Genomic DNA, 24,159 nt, shown 5'->3' with positions numbered 1-24,159 from the left:
GACACCCCGGAGCTACCTACCAATCCTCGTGCCGAGGATCATTTGGAGAGACTACGCAAGATCCAGACAGATCTCTCGACTCATCTTCGTCATGCTCAACAGACAAAGAAGACATACGCGGATCGTCATCGGCTTCCCTCCTCTTTTGCCATCAGAGATCGAGTATGGCTCTTACATCGTCACATCAAGACTACTCGACCGTGCGACAAGTTGGATTATCGACGACTCGGTCCTTTCCTTATTACTGGTAAAGTTAATGATGTCACATTCCGCCTTGATCTCCCTCCGCAGCTTCAGATACATCCGGTTTTCCATTGTTCTCTTCTTAAACCTCATAAAGCAAACACCATTCCCGATCATGTTACACCACCGCCGCCCCCACTGGAGTTGGATGTCGGCCCGGAGTATGAAGTTGCTGCCATCCTCGATTCCAAACTTATTCGCAACAAACTTTATTATTTGGTCGATTGGGTTTGTTATAGTCCGAGTGAACGCACTTGGGAACATGTCGAGCATGTTGCCAATGCTCAGGATCTCTTGCTGATTTCCACCGAAAGTATCCGGACAAACCCGGTCCGCAATCAACGTCGACTCGTTCCACTCGTCGTCTTTAAGGGGGAGATAGTGTCATGAGATGGCAAGACTCAAACCCATGACCTTATGGTATATGGGTCGAGCTCTTAACCATCACACCATCTATTGTAATTCATAGGATATTATTTTCATTTATGTTTTATTATAAGAAAGTAATGTATATTCCAGATTTCTCTGGAACATTCTAGAAGTTTCAGGATTACTCCTGACAACACTATAAAAGAAGGCACTAGGCATTATGTTGAACCAAATCGGTTCAACACCAGTCTTAAGCCTCTCAGCCGCTTTGTACTTATCTTTTCACATAATATATTAGTTGTTGTCATCATCTTTCTCTCTCTCTCATCCTCGCTATCTCTCTCTCTCTCTCTCTCTCCTCTTCTCACTTCCTCTCTCAGGAATCTTACGCAGTCCCGTCCTCTTAGTACTAATAGTACTGCTCTTCTTAGTACGAATTCCATCTCTGCTTTAGTACTATTCCTGACATCCGTGCGTGCAAAATGGGGTTCTTCGCGAGCTGGATGTTGCTAAGGTTCTCGCAGTAGATCGTCGTCGGATCGGACACCTCCTCTTGCAGGTCCGTAAGTAGCCGCTTCAACCATATGGCTTTGCATGTCGCGATAGCCGCTCCTCGGTACTCAGCTTCAGTGCTCGACAGTGCAACTGTCCACGCGATCGCGACACTCCCAAGAGAGAACGCGTATCCGGATGTGGATCGGCGATCGGTGGCGTTGCCAGCCCAATCAGCATCGGTGTAGCCGACCAACTGCGAGGTTGTACCGGTCCGGTATAGCAGTCCCCGGTCCTTAGTGCCGCTTACGTACCGCAGTACGCGTTGTGCACACTGAAGGTGCTCCTCGGTAGGTCACACCATGAACCGACTGATCACCCAGACCGGATAACTGAAATCGGATCAAGTGATTGTCAAGTAGATAAGGTTGCCGACTATCTATCGGAACCTACCTTTCTGGACTCGGGGCGAAGCTTGATGGTTCTATCCAAAGGAGTCGAGACAGACTTACGGTCTGCCATCCCGAATCTGAAGAGCATATTCAGCGCGTAATGACGTTGCCTGATTAGTATGCCTTCGGGGGTGCGGATCACTTCAATCCCGAGGAAGTAATGAAGGTCCCCCAGATCCTTCATGTCGAATGATGCCGCAAGCTAGAGCTTCACGCGGTCGATTTCACCTAGGTCGGCGTCGGTGATGACCAAGTCATCAACATATAGTAAAATACTAACCGACCTGAGTCGACCTTTCCGGATGAACAGTGAGGAGTCCGATTTCGACGTCACAAAACCCATCCGACGCAGTTGTTGCGTGACCTTCACGTTCCAGGCACACGGGGCTTGCTTTAGTCTGTAGAGGGACTTCTTCAATCGGCACACCGCCGAGGTGTTCGTTTGGAGTGAAATCCGGGGGGTTGTACCATGTACACCTGTTCCTCAAGCTCACCTTGCAGGAACGCATTCTTTACATCCATCTGATGTAAGTGCCACTCCTTTCCCGCAGCTACCACGAGCAAAACACGGACAGTCGTTATCTTCACGACCGGCACAAACGTCTCATCGTAGTCGATGCCGTGTTTTTGCGCGTAGCCTTTCGCTACTAACCGGGCCTTGTATCGGTTGACCGAGCCGTCAGTGTTTGACTTTACCTTGTACACCAATCGGCTTCACACCCTTCGGTGCGTCAACCAGGTCCCAGGTCTTGTTTTCCGCCAATGCGTGCATCTCTTCCTCCATCGCGGCGCGCCAATTCGCGTCCTTAGCCGCTTCTGCGTAGATCTCCGGCTCACGCACTTCCGCTACACGGGTCATGTACGCATAATGATGCGCCATGTACTCATTGTATCCGAACCACACAACTGGGTCCTTCTAGCGGGTAAATCGGCGTAATCAGTCATTAGCCAATGTCGAGGTCTTCTCAGCCGACGCGGACTTCGCTCTTGAAGACCTGTCACCACTTCCCTCGGAGTCGGACTCGCGTCGATCCAACTCGTTCCTATCCGTGCCATAATCCGACACCTTCTTCTTCCCTTTTTCTTTGCACATAAGCCATCTCCTCGGCTTCCTGCGCAAGGAATGCACGGCCGAGTCTTCACTACTCGCCGGCTCTTCATCGGACTGGTCGAACCGACTCAGTCGTCCATTCGGTCCACTTAACCGAAACGAAATCGGACTCTCTTCGCGGGTCCCAATTTCAGGCTCATCTGGAGACATCTCGGCCTCATTGGCCTCAACATCAGAACTCGGATTGGAGGCGAGGTCCGGAGTCGGAGGCAAGTACCAGGACGCGGACTCATCAAACACAACGTCGTGGCTCACGCGCGCTTGTTTGGTGCATGGGTTATAACACTTATAACCCTTCTGCTCATCCGAGTAGCCAACCAAGATACATTTCTCGGCCTTTGCGTCCAGCTTCCTCCGTTTGTCCTTCGGCACATGCACATACGCAATGCTACCGAAAACTCGTAAGTGTCACAAGTTCGGCTTCATTCCGAAATATAGCTCGTGCTCCAACACTTTTTCTCTGATCCGATTCTAGATGTATACAACGGTCCTTACCGCCTCGGCCCAGTAGAACTTGGGCAAGCTCTTCTCCTCCAGCATTGCCTGTGCCGCTTCCACAACCGACCGATTTTTCCTCTCGGCCACGCCATTTTGCTCCAGAGTGTATCTACAACTGAATTCACGTCGAATTCCCATTTGTTGTAGATAACCGTTGAATTGACCGGAAAAGTATTCTTTTCCGCCATCCGACCGTAGGCACCTGATCTTTCTTCTTGTTTCCGTTTCTACGAACCCTTTGAGGTCCCGGAAACATTCGAAGACTTCGCTCTTCCTCTCAATGAGGTAGATCCACGTGTGTCGCATGTAGTCGTCGATGAAGGAGAGGAAAGACTAACGTTTTGTGCCAACCCCCACACATCGGAGTGTATCAAGTCGAGCTTGTTCCGGCTCCGGTTACGCTCGTTTGGGAAAGGAAGTTGGTGTTGCTTCCCAAGCTGGCAAGCTTCACAAATTTTTGCCTTGCGGCCACTAAATTTGGGTAATCCGAACACCACTTGTTTTGATTGCAGGTCTTGAAGCCGCTGGTAGTTGACGTGGCCTATCCGCTTGTGCCATAAGTCGATGTTCGACTCAACTTTTTGTCCCTTCGCGAACATTGCGGTGCCACCGTTAGTAGAGTCGAGGATGAACATCCTCCCATCTCTGCGCCCTTGTGCAATAACACGGCCTTGTTCCTCAATGAAGCACCTAAGGTGTGTAAACCGGACCTCCATCCCTTGGTCGACGATCTGTCCGACCGACACCAAGTTCTTCGTGATTGTCGGAACATGTAGCACGTTCATGAGTTTCCCTTTCTGCCCGACATGGCTCAGGGGAACTTCTCCAACATTCGCGATCGGATGCGGAGTGTCGTCTCCAGTTGCAACTACTCCCAGTTGCATCGGTTTTTCTAGGTACGAGAACCACTCCTTATGGCTCGTCATGTGATTTGATGCGCCGGAGTCGACGTACCACACCTCGTCCGATTTCGGGGTGTTCTGCTTCATTGAGTTTGCTTCGTGTCTCGTCACGAAGGCAGACCCTTTGTTGGTATGTCTGGAACCAGATCCGGAGTTGGTCCTCTTCGACTCGGCGCGCTTTTTCCAGCACTCGCTCTCCCTATGGCCTTTCTTGCCACAGTACCAGCATTTCGCGGCGGATTTCCCTTGCCGGTTCTCGTCGCCTCGACTCCCCCTATTTTCGGAGGGTCCGGAATTGCTGTCGGCATCACTTCGGTGCCTCCTTCCTTGATCTCATCGGCCGCCTCCATTGCGCACCGACTCGCCTCGTCCTCCACGTCCACGGGGCCTATCTCCCTCTGTGTACAACATCTTGCCGTCGGTGTGCGTGCTCGTTGATGCACCCGCGTGGTTCTCCTCTACCAGGAGCATCGATTGTAAGTCGAAAAAGGACGGCGTATTCTCCAGGGTACACATAGCAGTTCGGAACGCCCCGAACTTCGACGCCAAACCCCCGAGATAGACCTGAACCATCTCGCTTTCCTCGATGTTCACATCGATGGAAGCTCAGGAGTCGCATATGTCCTTGATCTTCGAGGTATAGTCAGCCACCGACAAATCACGTTGTCGTAGGTTGCTCAACTCCTGTCGGAGCTGAAGCTTCGTGGCTGTGGTGCTCACGACGAAGATCTACTTCAAATTTTCCCACGCACCCTTTGGCGTTTTTGCATCCCGAACGTAACTTAATAGTTGTTCGCCCACACAAGATGCGAAACAGTACAGCACTCTGCTCGCCGATTGTTCCCACACCGGGAAGTCTTTGTGTGTCGATTCGGGTGCCACATCATTCACTCCTTCGACATAGCTCCAGTAACTATGCCCAAGCAGGTATTGGTGCATCTTGTAGGACCAAGATGCGTAGTTGGTTCTATCGAGCTTCTCCGTCGGAAGCGAGCTAGCCATTCCTCTATCCATTGGTTTTCTTGTTCTTCTTCGTTGGTTTTTCCTTCAAGCAAAGTCGCCTACAGAGGTTCTCAACCCTCGCGCTCTGATACCATGAAAAGAATGGCGTGCGGAAGCAATATAGGAAACCGAACAACAGAAAACACAGGTTTAATGGAAAGCTTAGGTTTGCACAGTACGCACAGGAGAGACAGAAAGAGAGAGAGAGAGAGAGAGTAAACACTAGAACTCTATTCAAAAAATAATACTCAATCTGTACATACACCATGCTCAGTGAGCACCTTTTATACAAGCCCTGACAATCGGGCTGACACAAGTACTGACAGTACTTGACTGCTCATAAATGAGCCTCGACTCTTACTCCCAAAACTATTCCCTACGAGGAATATCTCTCTAACGGCCTTTCGGTTTACGCACCGATATGGCCTTCCTACGCACCGGTCTGCATACCAGTTTACGCATCCGTTTTACGCACCAGTCCAGCCTAACTGATCCGGTCCCAACCAATCCGGTCCTCGGCTTGCTCAGCCGATCCGGCCGATGTTGAGCTTGTCTCTCAACACTTATGATGAGTACATGAAGGTTAATTTTGAAAAAAACAAGGGTATGAATTGTAATATTCAATTCGACGTTATTGGATAACACTATTAAGTGTGTTATCACTTGACCACTTCAAATAAAGCAATGAACTATGAACACACTTGGGCCTAGGGTTTCTGCCTATATAAGGAGGCTAGCTACATTATTATTAGGGGAGGCTTGAATTATGTTGAGACTATGAGATTGTGACTATGGCTTTTGCTAGCTAAGCATGTGCGTTCCTTGCGGAACCCAAGGTACGACTCACATCAACCCTCAATGGCATGGGACATCGAGGAAGGTGAGAACATCCCTATTGAATTTACACGACAACCCTCTCTCTTTTGTTTTTGGTGAAAACACGCAATTATATCAATAAATGTGTTTAAAAAACACTAAGATGGTACTACAACTAAGTGTCATTGTTGCTACATGGGTAGTGGGACATACACATTCACCAATAGGTAGGAATAACATTCCACCAAGGAGATAATTTTACTTGCATTGGTGATGATGGAGATGGGGATAGAAGCATATTTGTTATGACGAGAGGATGAGTGGTGATGGTGTGGAGGCTGAAGCAGATCATGAGGGGATGAGGAAACATTCTACACTCATTTTGTTGTTATTTGCATAGGACCTTGGTGGTAATCAGTGAGATGGTTCATGCAGACTGAAAGAAGTTGTTTGTCTATTTTTTAGGAGTGATGATGGTGGGGGGGGTGAAGCAGATCATGAGGGGATGAGGAAACATACTAGACTTATTTTGTTGTTATTTGTACAAGATCTTGGTGGTAAGCGGTGAGATGATTGATGTGGACTGAAGGAAGCTGAATTTTGTTTTGTGATAAGGATGAGCATAGATGATGTGGGGGTCGAAGCATATTTGTTTGAGGAGATGAGGACATAGATCATTTTGTTTTATAGGTAGATAATTGTGGTGTTATCGGCGCATGGTTGTTGTGAGAACATGAAGGTTGTGATAAACCGGAGTGTTGATGGTACGGAGATTCAATACAAGTACATTTCAATGGTCGTGGAGATGAAGGACATCTAAATGGGGGCTATCCAAGGCGGCCCATCATGGTTTACCCCAAGCGGCATGTGCATCATGGACTGTTTTTCGTGTCTTCAACTGCAGCAATTGAAGAAGGTCTTGACCTACAAAAATTTGCCAAGCGGCTTGAGTGATTGGGCCAATACAAATGCATTCTATGTTGGGTTGGCTATACATGCTCAAATTGTTGAAGACAGTTTTTATGGGCAATGTCTGTGACAATTTCTACATATGTATGCAAGGTATGGGTATTTATTGAATTATTGGATGTGTTATGTGAACTAATACTTCAGAAGCAATAGCTAGTGGACAGCCAAGGTATATATGTTGAGCATGACTATCCGCAAGAAATGTATTCTCTTGGACTACAGGAAGTTGTTTATATGTTGAGCATGATCTTTAGTATATGCGGAACCAAATGCAAACATGAATTTTTCAAATGACCGGCCAAGGTGGGACAACCAGGAGCTTCACTATATGCGGAATCAAGTTCAGCCACCTTTGTCTACAACATGAAGTTTTTAGAGACCCTGACAAGGGGCAAAGGAAGATGTATTTCAGACGCGTCTAACTACAGATGTGGTCTCAGATGATAGAGCTTATAGAACATGGATGTTTCGATGAAACACTAACTTGTTTTCATATGTTGGAGATTGACAGTATGGTCCCCAATTGTATCACCTTTATATGTGGTATCCTACCTTGTTGTAGCAAAGATGTTATTGGCAAGGGTTCAGAGTTGTATTCATGGATTATAATTATCCTTATCTTGACAAATGTCATCACTTATATTTGGTCATTTCTTTGATGATTACTTGTGGAGATGAAGCAAACATTATATACTATTTGTATAATGCCTCTGGCCTTTTTTATTTTAATACCAATGGAGCAAGTTTTTTATGGATTTTTTTTTTTGACTTGCATTGATTCTCTCGCTCGCCCGCTCTCTCAAAACCCTTGTTAAGGTTTGGAATTGATTGTGTAAATCAAGCACAAGTTTGATCTCTAAAATTTCTATACTTCTTGAAGTTAGGTCTATTTATCATCCCCTCTTGCTTTCTTTCTTCTTCTTTTTAAAGATTTTCTTCAATAGTATTAAGAAAAAATGCCAGAAGGCTAAAACTTGAACTTGTCTACCTGGAAGCTTACAACTTTTTATCTACAATGATGTACAATAATCCAAACACCAAAGTTAGGACTTTTGTGGAAGGTGTTGGAATTTGTTGATGTACACTGCCATGATTTACAAATAATCAAGAAAGGGTCCATGGAAGTCGATAGTGCCATTGCGGCCCTTTAGTTGACTCTATAAACAAGGGAAACTTTTTCCATAAGTGAAGAAGCTTCTTCCTTCTCTGGGGAACCATGCATATTGTCATACTGGCCACAAACTATTGCCAACAAGTTCTCCCATATCTCAAGCAAGACATTTGAGAGACGAATATCTGCCACATCGTAATGTCAGTTACATCGACATTTCCATAATACCCATAACGTTACTGCAGTCATTGTTTGCACAGATCACACTTGCTTTCGAGGTTGTTGAAAGGGGCTAACTAATATCAATCTTCTATTATGTACCATCACTGCCTCCTGAACATCGTCTACCTCATACAACATCAAGCTCGAATCTAACACTACCCACATTGTTGATCCCCATGAAAATAGGCAACCTCTCTTGTTATTATTGCTCATTTCCTTCATAAAAAACCTATTGTTCTTATGATTGTGTGTGTCCCTCCCATATAAATAGTATAGCCAATTATTGTAGATTGCTCTTCTGATATGTTAGTCTCCATTCTAAGCAATAATAAAAGGCCCAATAGCACCATGTAGTTCATGTGTAATTGTATACATCTACAATAAATCCAATGTTTCATGTGCAATGTATCCGTCTACAATATACCCAATTGTGGCATTTAGTTCATGTAATTCATGTATCCATCTACCTCGGTAGATGAAAAAGCTATTGGGAGAGATAGATAGATATCTTTTTAATGTCCACCATGTGATGATTGAACTTGGGTTCTCTTGGTTCTCTTAATTTTATGACATTGATGCTATGGTGTAAACTAACAAGCCAACAAGCAAAGAGTTGAAAGTGGGATTAATCCTCATCCTATAGGGACTTGAACATTTAATAAAGAAATAAACTAAAAGAAAAAGAGATAAATAAAATATATCACCAAAGTTTGACATTTGGTAAATTTTTCAGTCCAATGATACATCTATTCACCTATAGATTCCCCAAATAATCTATCATAGTATGCAACGTGGATTCCATTTTATGCCAGGTGCACTACACTTAGATGAGACAATTTTCCATCTAGGCAGGTTCAAGATGAATACATAGATTAAAAAAAGTCTTTGCCCAAAAAAGGTGAAAATGGCTTTGACTATCAGAGGAATCTATGGATTTGAAAGGGTTAATGCATTTGGTTACTAAACTTAAAAAGTTACCTTTTTCTTTTTACTAGGGGTAGGTACTAACATTTATATGATGCGGGTTATTCCCATGTCACTATGCCTTGAACATGTGTGTTTGCACACATATCAGACAATGAGATTATGATGGGAAACACCGAATGTTATCATATTTTGAGTAAAACATTAATGATTAATTTTCCTCTATGTATACACATATTGGTCATGCATATGAAAGGATGTATCAATATTACACATTTTGCTTAAAACCAAGGCTACAATCACTTTTCTTGTAATTCTCAAAACAATAAGTAATTAAGTATTACATTGCCCAATGTAAAGTCTATTAAAAGTATGGCACTCATTCCATACAAATTCTAGAATATATAATTTTGCAGTTTGACTTATGTTCTTAAGAAAGACAAAAGCAAGATGTCTATAAAGTCTTACTTGTCATACCTGGGAGCACTTGGTCATCCTATTACTAGAAAATGTTAGAATATTGACAATTGTATACATTTGGTCATCCAAGCTTTGCAATTGTCTCAATGGTTTACACAGGCACGAACACTCACAGATATATGTATAGGGGGCCTCGGTTGTAAGAAAAGGATACCTTTCCATGATATATGCCAAGCTAAAAGAAAATGAGCCACTAGGGAGATGACCTCGATTAGAAAAACATTTCTTGGGCATTGAGTGGGCCATTAAGTAGCGTGTTGGTGCTTTTAGAATCTAACTGTAAAATTTAAAGGAAGAATTCCTTTCCATGTAGATTTGATTCTTCGGGTTTGGCCACACATGGCTCACACAAAATGTAGTATAACTTTAGAATTAAGGGAATTCCCAACACAAGCTAGGATTTTTCAAGAAAACAAGACCTAAAAGTTTAGAATTGTGATGATATTGTTTTGAAAAAATATGATCTATTTGTCTAGAATTATAATGACATGATTTTCTAAGCCGCAACAATTAAGAATGGCATAAAATGACCCCAAATTTGTCATTTGAAAGGATAATATTTATTCAGCATTGTTTCTACACATTGAAAGTTCTTTATGGGGATATTTTGCATATTGTTTCAACAAATTCGAGGCTTCTTTGAATGGAGTTATTAATAATAGGATTCTTCAAAACCAATGTCACATTGTCATAGGACGTGTTTCAAACAACCTCTTAGATTTATTACTTTCTTAGGTATCATGTTGTTGGCCCCTCATCTCCGGTGGACACGGAGATGTAGCCCACGTCTCATAAGTGTATGTTTAAAGTACACATGTCATCCTTAAAAAAATGATCTAGAAACCTAATAATGAGAAAAAATCAAGGGGATGAAGAAAAAATGACAAGGATGATGAGACATTTCAATGACATGTGTGCACACATTGCTTTTGTTTGCTTCTTTAAAGAATAGTTGTGAACTGGAACGTAAGGAGCCTAAAAAAAAGCCATGATAGGAAATTGTCAAACCTTCGAGGATTGGAAATATGATGTAAAGAATTTCGTTATAAACACCATTTAATTATAGTAAGGGAAGATGAAATAGTGAGATCCGTTGCTTTTTGAGGTGCTTGAATTAACTAGTTGCTCTGGTAAATAAACTATGTGTTTTGCCCAATCAATGCGAATGGAAAAGTGGCATGCAAACGTATGAACATATTGCAAGGGTTGGTGAAGTGAAAGTTTGGTTCACCTCGATTAGATGACACGAAATTGAAAAGTTTTTACGAAAGTAAAAAGTATGTATAAAGAAGGAACAATTTGCCTAGGCAAGAAATTGAAAGCAATTAAGACGTCGGAAATTAGTCTACCACAAAATCATTTATAATGACATTGTCCGCTCCGACTTTTTTGTAATATGAAACCCCGAGACACACTAAAGGGTCTTTCTCACTTTATCCAAAGCGTTCACTCACCCCAAAACACATTTGTGGGGCCCCATTCTGAACCTATGTACCAAAGCATATTTTCAAGAAAAACTGAATCATCGCCATACAAGCACGCCATCCCCTTGCAAACATATTCAACTGAGCACAAAGTGCCTTCACATAACAAGATAGATACTTATTGTGAAGCTAGGGTCTTTCCACCAAGAATCTTCTTTTATGTCCAAGAAAGCGATGCAAACAGGGTGGGTGTGGTTCATGCAATTGAGAAAGGGCCAAGTGAACAACAAGAAAAAGAGTAACATATGAATGCTTGGGCACAAAATGCCACTTGGGACAACATTAATGTAGACAATTGGAACTATTTCACTCCGAAACTTTATCATCAACTACTTTAATTCCTACTTTGTACTATCTTTGCAAGCCATCATTTATCAACGTTACTTCGTTGTTTGTTGAGTTTCCACCCCCATCGACGACATGAAGTGTTTTGTTACCCCCACCATTTTGTTCTTGGATAATTATGTTATCCCAATCCCATTTTGGGGCGACGAAGCATTTTACTGCCATATTAGTGTGACATACATTCTCTCCCTCTAGATGTGCTAACATAACAATCGTCGACACTATCGTTTCACAACCAATCATTTTTACTGTTGTATTAGCACAACATTCAATCCAATCCATTGTCCATTTGACGCAACATACAGGCTACAGAATTCGTCGGTTGCATTTCTTTTGATAGTAGTTGCAGTGCATGCATGCTACGAGGAGTCAGGTGGATCGCCACCTTCTCTCTCTCTCTCTCTCTCTCTCTCTCTCTCTCTCTCTCTCTTTCCCTTTACGATCTATCATCTATTTCCTTGTTTTATGCTTACATTACAAATAATCTTTAACACAGCATCAGGTGATGTCAAATTTCCAAAGTTTCGGAATGTCGGAGGAGTGTTATCCCCAGAGGCAAGAGGCATGTGGGTGTCTTATTATTATTATTATTATTTTCAAGCAAGGATAGGGGTTGTTTCATACTGCGAGGGTGGGTATGCTCCGTCCAAATGAAGCCAAAGCAGAGGCCAAAAGGCGGACCCTAGAGGCCAAAAGGCCCCACCACCTCTTCACACTGCCACCCAGAGAGCCTACCCCAAACTCGTTTCAATATAAAGATCAAGTCCAACCGTAGAAATCTTCCAACTTTGAATGTTGTTCCTTTTCTTCTTTCTTTCAAAAAAATTTGACTCTACCCCTCCTCCTTTTTCTTTTTCTTCTTCTTCTTATTATTAGTAAGTAGTAATAGTACCCTTTGAATAAACAAAACAAAACAAAAATGAATGAATTAAATAGAACGCGCTCTCACTAATAAGAAAAGCTCTCCATAGACATATATAAGCTCTCCAATCCTTCCTTTCTTTCCTAACCTAACCTTTTAACAAATTCATTTCCTTTCATTCAATTCTCTGCCTCCTCCTCCTCATCCCCAATTCTTCTTCTTCCCCTGTTTCCAAAACTCCAACCCTAAATCCTCTGTTTCACAAACTCTCTTAACCCTAACTTCCTCTGTTCCCTTCTTCTTTTCCTCTCTGCTTCAGAAAGTTACCTTTAGAAACCCAGAACTCTAAACACCCCCCCTCATCTACAACTTTCTGTGTTAAGAAACCCAAACTCTAGGAAGTTTTCTTTCTTTCTTTCTTTGCTAGAAGTCCCAAGCCCTAAATCTTTTCCGTCCAAGGAAACCCCCCCTTGTTTTAGACCTAGAAATTCTTGCCATGTCAGTGAAACCCCACCTCCATGTCCAAGTCCCGGTGCCGTCCTACTTCGTGTGCCCGATCTCACTGGAGCTCATGCGGGATCCGGTCACGCTTAGCTCAGGCCAGACATTCGATCGGCAAAGCATCGAGAAATGGCTGGACGAAGGCCACAACACATGCCCCGTGACCCGGCTCCCGCTCAATGCGGACGAGGAGCTCGATCCCATCCCTAACCATATCCTCCGCCGAATGATCCAATCGTGGTGCGAACAAAACCAAAGCCTGGGGATCCAGCGGATCGTGACCCCTCGCCAGCCCGCGTCCACCAAGGAGATCCCGGCCCTCGTAGATGCCATCTGCGACCGCACCTCGGACCCCGGAGACTCCATCCAGAAGCTCACCAAGCTCTTGCTCCTCCGGCCTCGCCTCCGGAATCAGATGATCCAATCGGGCTTGTTAGCCCAATTGGGTAAGCTCCTCTCAAAATCGTGTAGCTCGACTACTACCATGATGATGATGTTGTCTGCCTCGATGGCCCTAGGTGGCAACACCCTCACACCTTGGAGCAATGTGGCCGTCATCGACCAATCCTTGCGTCTCCTCGATCTCTTGACCGAACACGAGGATAATGTGAACGCGTCCGAAGAATTGGTCACTTCCCTTGCGTCCATCACCAATCGGGCTAGGCCCGAGACGAGGCAAGTGTCGGTTAGGATCCTTGCGAGGTTGCAATTGACTGATGTGATGAAGCGGAAGATCGGCGGGATGCAAGGTTTCATGGAAAGCTTGGTGGAGATCATCAAAGATGGGGGTTGTGCTATCAAAAGCGTAGGATTGAGCCTCATCCTCGAGCTTTGCAAGTCTTGTAATAAGAACAGGATATTAGCCGTAGAAGCGCAAGTTGTGGCATCGATCGTCCGGCTTCTCAAGGGTGGAAGTTTGGATAAGCATACCATGGAATTGGGCCTAAGGGTCCTTGAGATGGTATGTCATTGTGCGGAGGGTCGTGCAGCGACGAGCTCTCATGTAGACCTTGTTGTTAAACACATGAGTGGTGTCTCGGAACATTCGAGTTACCTCGCGGTTAACATCCTTTGGTTCCTTATCAAATCTTCCCCAGACTCGGACAAGGTTAAAAGTGACGCATACCAACATAATGCCCTTGTAAAAGCTGTCGCTATTGCACAGAGTGCCGCGTCGCTTGACACCCGCCTCGCGGCAAGGAACATCTCCGCATCCTTGCTTGAACTCATGCCTACCATGCCCCACACCATTAGGTTATAAACTTGCCAACTACCTCTTAACTAATCTTAGGTTAGAAATACCTCCTCCTTATCCACTAATTCTTTATTTCAATGGGGAGTAGGTACCACAAAGGTCAACAAATTCTTTTGTAAAGGAAAGGAGCCAAAGGCTCCAATGTAAAAAAAGGAAGAAGAAGAAGAGTTAAAAACGGAACAAATTCTTTGGAGCCATATGCTCCTTTCGTTTACATGAGCATATATTCACCCCTTTCTTCCTTGTATGGTAACACATTGAAACTTGTCATGGCTTGCCCAATACGGTGAAGGCCTCATAAATATACATACTACTAAGCTTAGTTAGAATATAATGTCTCATCACTCTTACACTTATAAGATAAAAATTCTATTAACCACACGACCAAGAGAATCCAAACAATGCAACCAAATGCCTAAAGCAATGTTGAAGCTAGTGAGTGATATGTGATATGCGGTACAACACTTTTGTCTATCCTAAAACTTGTGCTTTGATGGATGGGTTCTGTATAGACTCTATTGTTTCGTAACAATTGCCCCTTCAATAGAAGATGTAAAATTGATTGTTTAACAAATCATATGCGTCAATACAAGACTTAATTGGTTGGTTCCATAGTTTAAATGTTTCCTCAAAGTATCAACGTTAAATGTGAAGATAAGTGACAAAATTAGTAGAGTAATCACAATTTATAGATAGATACATACCAAACACAATCATCATGAAAATAACTTGGAATGCAAAGCTCACTACATGTTTCCTTTCCTTTGCAAGGCCAATAGAAGAAGAATTTGCTAATAAACTATTTATCAATACAACATTATGGGATAGGGTTCTCGAATCACAAAGAGAAAGATCAAACGCTAGTGCTTAGTCATTGTCAAGAGCAAGTGATTTGTTTATGACTGCAATAAAAAAATGCTTGAATCTAATTGTGGAAATACTTACCATAGAGAACCAATCCTTTTGTCAATATCAACTTAAAGGATACTCAGATGGTAATTATATTGATGTGATTGTGCACCCACTAAGTAGACCAAAGCGTTTGTGTTATGTGGCACCCATTGGTGTAGTCATGAAGCTTGTGCTTCATATGAAGGTTTTCTCGTTTCTTTGTAATTAATGGCCCCTTTGCTCTTCCCATCCTCAAGTTGCTTGACGGCTCGATGGAAAAGGATTAGATCAATGGACATTAGGGAATAACAGGTCAAATTTCGGTGTGGATAAAATATTGAAAAAAGCATGTCATTGAGAAACGAACAAGGATAATGAATTCACATTATGGCAAGACATTTAGTTCTATTAGTAGAAGGATTGGAGGTTGAAAAAAAGAGAAATAATAAAGGGACCTACTTGACTTAAAAAAAGGAGATGAATAGTGGTGGTCCGGTAAAAGAAATGATCTACCATTGACAAGAGGGAAAACCTAAAGCTTTATGTGCTGACTCCAAAACCAAGCGATATAGGCAAAGGCAAAGAGAAAGTGGAAAACAAAATGGAAGAATGTGGTTTTCCATAGACTTCATTTATTGTTCAAATTTCTAGTACTTAATCAATTTTATAGAAATTGTTGTTAGCTTCCTACAATCTTGAATCAACGAGTTAAATTTCACCAATGGATCCTAGGGAGATAACAAAACACTCTTCATCCCTCCCACATCATGAACCTCACAATAATATTTGACCATAGAGATTTCAATACAAAGAGCCATTTCATAGCTCAAAGTTCAACGTCTAGTACGGAATTTTATTTGGGGGAATGCTAGTTCAGACAATCTTGTAGCAAAGGTAGCTTGGTCGGTGCTTATACAACCTAAACAAAAAGGAGGTTTAGGTTTGATTGATCCTTTTATGCAAAGTAAAGCATTACTTGCTAAACATGTTGTTAGGAGTTTATTGCCAGGAGAGGAGTTATGGATTTGTCATTTTTATAAGTTTAAGCCATCGGTACGTGGTCAATGGAGTGATAGTCTTAGATGGTTCTTTAATTGAGATTTTCCATTACATAAGTCGAATGATGGAGCTTTACGTTTCTTTAATGGAATTCTACGTGCATGGGAAAGTATTCGTCAAGCACTTGTCTTTGTGACACCAAAAACTTATTATCAATTCTTGCGTCAGCCATTGTTATGGAATCCTTTATTTATTGATGAAACTGCATGTGTTTTGGGTTTACAACTAAGGTTATCTTGGGTTGTAATGGATAGAGGCCTAGCCCGAGCAATTGTGGATTGGTTACCGTTTTTGCATATTTTGGTTCAAAACCAAAGGGATTTGTTGTCTAATACAAGAGGGGCAAATATTATGTTTTCTCAATTTTCCACGATGTATCAGGTAACAGTGCCAACTTTACAGTTTGACAATTTTCAGGGTTGGTATGGTATGTTCTCGACACTTAATATACTTATAGGAGCTCATTTATATCATCAAAATGGTAGCCTTTATTTTTATGAAGTTCAGGATAACGGTAGGTTGTTATTAGTAGAGGAGGAGTCTCCAATTATGTCTTTTGCGAAGCAGTTGCCAGTGCGAGTAATTGCTAGATTAGATAAAAAGATATTTATAGATCCTAATCCATTAATCGCTAACTATGCATCTCATATTTGGGTTTTACACTCTAGGACAATTGCTGATTTGCAATGGGATCCATGTGATTATGGTTGGAAGTTGTCCAGGTTCTTCCATTCTTCGCATATTCTGTGGCGTTTGGTAGAAACATTCTCTTGAATCACATTGAGTTAGTACCTGCGGGGAAAAAGTACTGGGAGGAAGGTAATGTGTCATCTTCTTATATGTTGAAGTTCTGGAAACAATTTTGGGCATTCAAATGTATGAACAAAGTATTGTATTTTTGATGGTTCATTCATTCTGCATTGTTAGTAGGAGCTTTATTGAGGTGACCAGTGCCTGACCGATCATGTGTTATGTGTGGGTTTGCACCTGAGACATTACATCATGTTTTTTGGGAATGTGTTGTGGCCAAAAGTTTTTGGTTTCAAATTCTTAGGCTATTAGGTCGTAAGTATAGGTTAGCTATTTTCACGTAGGGTGCAAATCTTTTGGGGTACATTGACTCAACAGATGGCTTTTTACCATTATCATAATTCTTCGTTGGCATTACATGTAAAAGGTTTTTAGGTGTGCTATGCTTCAAGCTCCTTCCAGGGACTCAAGTTCTTTTCACGGAGTTAGGTTTGACAGATTGTTTCCTCTTTGGCCTTATGGGTTCTCTGGAAAGGGAGATGTTCCAAATTATACAATGATGAACAAATTCATGTTGTGGATCAGGTTAAGACCTTCTTGGAATTATTGGTACATATGGTTAAAGGTGATTATGATAGTTATAAGGGTTATGACAATACATCTAGCCGAAAAAGAAAGAAAATTTGAAGAATTTGGGCATCTATTCCTATTATGTTGGATACATGTGATGGTGTTAATTGGAACTATATTCCACCTCGTTGGTTGTTCCCTCCACCGGCACTGTTCTTAGTGTGAACAATAACTTAAGATAGAGGAGGTGGTGGAGGCATTAGAATGGTTTACTTAAATAAAGCGGTGAGATGGTTGATGTCGAGAAAGTGAAGTGGTTAATTTGGTTTTTGGATAAGGATGATGTTAGCAAGTGTGGGGGTAGAAATAGATTAGTGGTGGCTAACTGGTTCTGTTGGTGCAAGTAGATTGATGCTTTCAGCTTGATGCTTTCAGCTTGATGGTTGAGGATCTTGCTAGTAATGGGCGACAGGATTGACGTGGAATATATAGCACATCTTGTATTTCTTAGAAGAAGGAATGATGAGGGTGTTGGGGGTTGAAAGAAAGAAAGAAAGAAAGATATATTAACGTCTTCTAAGGCCAGATTTGGCCCATGAGACAATTGGTTTACAACAAAAGAGTATTTATCCAGTCATCATAACTAAAATAAAATTAAGTAAAAAATAGAACTTAAACTAAAAGAGTTCTAGTAGTGTACAATACGTAGTATACTCGAAAATGACTATTATACACTAAGCCTAATTTTATTTCCACCCAAGCCTCTCGAAAAGAAGTGGGGGGTCAAAGGGTCTTGATGTGGGTGTGACCCGTGGTTCCAATGTAGAGAGTGCCCTAGCCATGGCTTCTAGGCGGTGTAGCTCACGTTCCCTTATTTTCAATATTGCTTCCACATCACGTCGAGTTGCTTTGAAACCCGGCACCCGAGGACGTCTGGTTCTTCTCTGGTTTTCTGCCTCATCAATGGAAAGGCCGAGTGGTGCAAGTGTGTCGACATTCGTTGTCTCCCCCTGTTCCTGAAAAACTTCATTTGTTACATGTTCGTGATCATTATCAACATTATTGTCAACATTTTGTAACTTATTCTCTTTGTGTTGTTTTAGCTCTAGAATGTATTTGCCTAATTTCTTTATATCTAGAGTATCTAATAGTTTGGGGAGGGTGGGAGACGAACCAAGTATGTCTTGGTATTTTGCCCTTATCTCGGCATAGGTTGGACACTTGCATGTAAAGTGGTACTCATCCTCCATCTCTATGTGACATAACCTAAATATCCTTTCCTCCCTAGGGACTCCACTAGTACGGCCATTCTCAATCTCAAGTTGGTGAGATGATATTCTAAGTTGTCCAATGGCAACCCTTAGTGCATGTGGTAAGAATACATCTAGATATTTTGGCCGCGTGATAAAACCTAACTCAGAGAAGTGCATGAAGTGTTTCTTATAGTACAACATTTTAGATGGGAGTGGCTCTAGTGGGGTGATCCATTTACACCGAGTGTAAATCTGCCATATTTCTTGGCGTATTACTTATTGCGGTCCTCATGAGAGATTAAAGTGTTATCACTTGTGTGGTTGTACCTAAGGGGAGGTAGGTTATTAATGTCTAGACCATTCGCAAGAAGCCAACTCACCATCATGCCATACCATGAGCTAGTATAGCCGGACTCATACAATGATCGAGAGGCCTTAAAGGCTTGATGAGATATTCTATCATGTGGTTGGCTATGTATCATGTGAATGAAGACTACAAGTTGAAAAAGTGCCTCTACTAACATTGGGGGTAACGTGAACTCAACCCTAATAATGTCATGTGGTACAGTCGATTTGCTTCGGAGTTGGCGTGATAACATCATCACCAATGGTCTCTCTAATTGCGTCCAATTTTGTATGGAGAAGGCCCATGTGGCATTCCTTCATCGACTAATCTCGCCAAGCCACCAATATTATAACGAGATCCTTTTGGGGGAAAGTAACAAATGGCGAAAAATACTGCCTGGTCTTTGCTTGTGGAGACTTTCACCCACATAAAACGAGCTTCTGGGTCTATCTTCATTATTTCTATCCTATTATGTAGCTCTCTACGAAACAGTATCATGACACCTCCAAATCCCCTAGTAGTGTGTGACGTGAGGTTTGTCTAAAAGCGGACTCCCAACGGAATCCTTCGACCCGTGGGAGTCCTCTATTTGGGCTCTGATGTGTTTCTACCAAGAAAAGTATATCAGATACCTTTAGTATCTCCTCTAGGCGGCCGGGGTGTGCCCAGAGTGCGCCGTTACAATTCCATAAGGTCATCCTAAGTGCATTTTCTGTCACATGGGCCACACGCCATCAATTAGTAGTGTGATCATTTATGATCACTCACCCGTCTCGGTAAAAGGCGCGATGGCCTTCTTTACGAGCTTGCATAACTCATGGCATACAACTCTTGCGATGCTCAATTTGCATCTTAGTGAGGTCTTCATCGAGATAGATGGGGTCCCCACCCATTCCTCGAAGGATTGGTCTCTTCTTAAAGAAAGTGATTCTAGAGTCTAAGTCTTTAAATTGAAGGACTAAGGCTCTCTTCCTAGTTGTGTCACGCCCGGCCCTCCATGCTTTGGTGATAGGTAGGGCCTCTGTGTACCCTAACATTTTCCCAAGTGTTTGTGCATCCTCATTTGGGGATGCACCTTGAGCCCAGTGACACGTACATTTAAGCGTCGGGCCTGACACATTTTCTCTTCTTCAAGGGTGGTATTAATAATATTTTCATCTTTTATTTCTTTTTTAATGTTTCTTTTAACCACATCTACCCAACCCGTTTTAGCTAACTCTATGTTATTATTAACTTCCTCTTTAACTTTTTTAATTTCGTCCTTTATATCCTCTATAGAGGATATTTCACCGTCTTCTCGAGATACCTCGATGTCCTTAAGTTGTTTTTTAAGGTTGGTGTTTTCCACTTTAAGTTGTTCTATTTCGGCCTTGAGGGTGTCTTTTTCCTCTCTATCTTTTTTCTTGTGGGTTTCTGCGTCTTTCACCCATTTTTTCATATCCATCTCTATTTTTGTTAAACGATTAAACATATCTAAAAAGTCCTCCTTACTTATAGCCTCGTCTTGTATATCCTTATGTTCCTTAGTTCGTTTAGATGTCATTGTGGTGTCAATAAGAAAAAAAGGTAAAATAAATGGGTTCGAGACTTAGCCGAGTTTGCGTGTATGTCGCAATCACATCGGCATTTTGTAGCACGCGACGAGCACACCAAAAGAACCCACCCACGAACTCATCAAGAAAATGGCACTTCACAACGTCAAGAGAAAACGGAGAAGAAACACCCTGTGACGGCGACGGTGACGGCGGCAGTCGTCAAACGACGGTAGACGACGGCTGCAGACGGTAGCAGATGCAGCAATGATCAAGGAATCATAGTGAAAGAAGCTATATTTGTACAACATGTTGAATCCGATGGACTTGGTGCATATGGGCTTTGGCATGGCATCAACATTACTTGTTGCTATGGGTGTTGGCATAGCAACGACATTACTTAGGGAGAAGTTCATCGATTGTGGAGTTCATGTTTACGAACCAACTTTGGTAAGATGCAGGAAATTTGGAGGATTCATAGGAATTCTAGTGCAAAAGTTGTAATGAACCTTGGCAGTAGCTGTTGCGATGAATGCAATGGAAGCTCACGCAGAGAAAAGAGTAGTTGGAATGGAAGGTGTAACACACTATTTTATGAAAGCTGGACAGGGAGCTCTCATGATCATATTAGCCGGCTTGTTGAAGCATTCAATGGTTCCAGAGGCTTCTAACTACATATGTGGTTTCATGGAATGCAATGATGACAGGGCATATAGGACATGGATGTGGGGGAAAAATGGACCATGCCTATAACAGGTAGGGCACCATTGAATGCATTGATCACATGCTATGCAAACAATGGTAATAGTTTTGTGCCTTGAAGTTTTTGGCGAAAATGCTAGGTGAGAAAGTGGTAATAATCTTAGGCTGTATTATTTGTGGTTTTCATAGGTCGTCATGGCTAGAGCCATTGTAATGTTGTTAGCCTAATCAGGTTGTCATGTATGCAGAATTTTACTAATGAAGCATATTTTGTTTAAAAAAAAAAAACAAAAACTTGAAGAAATTACACCTTCATCAAAATGTCTTAGTGCAATGAACTGAAAACCCAATGTGAGTATCTAGTGGACACTTGTGTTAACGTGTAGTGAGGAAGTTATAAGCTTTATTTCTTCCATTGCAAAATTTATTTCTCAAGAAGATTCTTATGCCAATGAGATTTTTTGTAATCTATACCAAAATACACGCATCCCAAGGATACTACGACCCATCTACTAGCACCGTTCGAATAGTTTTTGGTGCTACAAGTATGTATTCAGTGGACTTTTCAAAGGGCCTTAATAGAATCTATAGTTTTCTTCTCTTGTGGCATTAATAACCTACTTTTCTTTGTAGAGACTATATATTTATGTATACATAAACATAAGGAATTGAAAAAGGTTAGAGTGTCGTATGATGCTTGGTGAGTTAGATCATCTTTACTGCAAGTGATTACATCACCAAGAGCATTCTCCCTAGAGTTCGTTTTTGGGAAAACCCCATTCACCTAATGATCTACATGAACATGAATATCCATGCTCATGACACAACTATTAAGACATAATCCAAAACTTAAAGGTATTCATTTGTTGTAAATTATATGCATTTTGGCCATCTCATGACTATTTGATGAAACTCATAGGTGTCCTTTTAATATATATATAAACTTAGATACTACTATGAATGTAATAAGAGAACAACGTCAGGTGAGTGCCAACAATAATGCAAGTTTGCAATAATTTGTTGTCTACCCAAGACAACAAGAGTTGTCGCTTGTAGGTACACTTAAAAAGGAAATTAATGAATCAAGAGTAGTACTTATTCCACATATTTGCACAATGTCATTGAGTTTATTGTACCCTTCCTAGTGTTATATCCATTACTTTATTACACATGAAAAATAGATATTTTGAAATAAAGTTATGTGGGTGAAATTTCGACCAATGTGTTTGCATCTAGTGTTTGGAAATTATGCATACCTAGAAGTATAATGTCACAAATTAATAAGAAGAATTTAGACATTAAAAATGTTTCAAACTTAGATAAAACATTAATCTCATGTTTTCAAAGAATGACTCCCTCATAATCTTGTTAAAGTTCGCTTAAACACTCCTTAATCATAAGATATACCAATACATACTTGTCTATTTAGTTTAATGTTCTTACAATTGAACTATGCAAGGTTAAACCCCATGGATTTATAACCTCATGATTCATCAAATTAATCATAGACTTTAATTGCATAATAGCATTGCTATATAGATAGATGCATGCAAAATCATCCATGGTGGATCGATTGCACGATTTATTAACAACAATATGCTAGGCGTTGAAGAAAATACAAGTTTAGTCTTATAGGTTGTAAGCCTATATTACAAAGTTTACTAAGTCAAAATGTCCTTTACCATTCGAAACAAGTAGAAATGAACAACTAGACTTAGTACACTCACTAAGATTCCTTTACCATATATTCTAACCTATCTATTACATAAAGTAAACCATTTCCTCCATTGCCTACATACCATGCATCTCATAGGTTGTTAACCGGTTCAAGAAATGAGAATAAACAAACCCTAAATAAAGTTAAAAAGCAAAAGTAATTTCGTTTGCACACCGTTTACTCCATGTAGGATTAAATGGGTTGTGAGCATGTCGTATTGGAGGAAGTTGAGTTTAGTTCAATGTCTTTGAAGTGTTCCAATGGGATGTGAGTGGCTTATCTTTCAATATTTGTTGAGCCTTAGAAATTCGACAATTCCTGAAATGATCCCTCCCCATCGTGAAATGGTGTCTACCTTGTATATCATAGAATATAATTGGACATTTATGGACGTGATATTCGTGTAACCTATGCTCGTATTATATCGTTGGCATGATGTTGCAAAAAAGCATGAATACATTGTTGCAAGAATCCGTGACAAGGATGTGCAAGAATGTGTGATGTTAAGCACTTTCCATACACTTCATAGCCCAACGATGATATATACATTGATACCAATGTTTCAAATCTAGGCACAAGAGAAAAAGGCACAACAAAAAAGACTTATTGGACTCTAGAGCCAATACATTGTAAAAGACTAGAAATGACATTTTTGTGTAAATTGTATGTATATGATGTGTATGTTTATGTTCGATACATTTCAAAATATCTGAAAGTGAGACATTACAAGCTCAAAAATTGGACATGTTTATTCAGAATAAGTGGTTCAAGACTAACCTTGCAGAGAATGTTAGTGAGAGTAGTTCTTCCATTAGACCACATGTCCTCAAATTCTCTCAATTGAGCAATGATTTGTCAAGGTAAAAGGAAAAAGATGTGTTATGTAGTTTCTTGATATTAAGAACTAAATCAAGTCCTAGGTGGGTCCTTGCCCATGGACAACTATCCAAGGGACTGGGGGGAACACTTCCCAATGATAAGACACTATTTCATAACTCAACACATCAAAGCACTTACCTCTCTTGACTCCATAAAACCCTAGAAACCTACCGGTGGGAGCATGGCAACATGGGAACCTTAGCTCTATTAATTGTGTAGAGTGCCCAAATGCAATAGAATCAATACGGCACGCTTTGTGGGACTGCCCAATGTCCCATCGAATATGGCGAGGGGTTGGTCGATTGTTGCAATTATGCCAGGTGCAAGGCTCAATCAAGCGGGGAAATATATGTTGGCTATCATGGCAGACCCTAGTTGACAAATATGAGCATCAAGAGGAGGGTATGACTTTGGTGATAAAA

The 24,159-nt window shown here is 41.5% G+C and overlaps 1 protein-coding gene across 1 annotated transcript; it reads left to right on the top strand.

The window, feature by feature from the left end:
- The first annotated feature begins 12,433 nt into the window (after positions 1–12,433).
- LOC147867307 (E3 ubiquitin-protein ligase PUB23-like) lies at positions 12,434–14,252 on the top strand. Its single transcript, XM_087315105.1, has one exon. The coding sequence runs from the start codon at positions 12,779–12,781 to the stop codon at positions 14,042–14,044; it is 1,266 nt and encodes a 421-aa protein (XP_087171231.1). The 5' UTR covers positions 12,434–12,778; the 3' UTR covers positions 14,045–14,252.
- The last annotated feature ends 9,907 nt before the right edge of the window (positions 14,253–24,159 follow it).

This window comes from Azolla caroliniana, unplaced genomic scaffold (assembly GCF_043228905.1).
Source record: "Azolla caroliniana isolate FFs.n. ecotype wild unplaced genomic scaffold, voAzoCaro1.0.p SCAF_2, whole genome shotgun sequence".
Lineage (NCBI taxonomy): Eukaryota > Viridiplantae > Streptophyta > Polypodiopsida > Salviniales > Salviniaceae > Azolla > Azolla caroliniana.
Note: the sequence above shows the minus strand (reverse complement) of the source record. Positions and strands in the feature narration are given on the sequence as shown.

Bases quoted from the DNA above. Each gene is read 5' to 3' on its own strand.
- LOC147867307 (XM_087315105.1), top strand. From the start codon at position 12,779: ATGTCAGTGAAACCCCACCTCCATGTCCAAGTCCCGGTGCCGTCCTAC.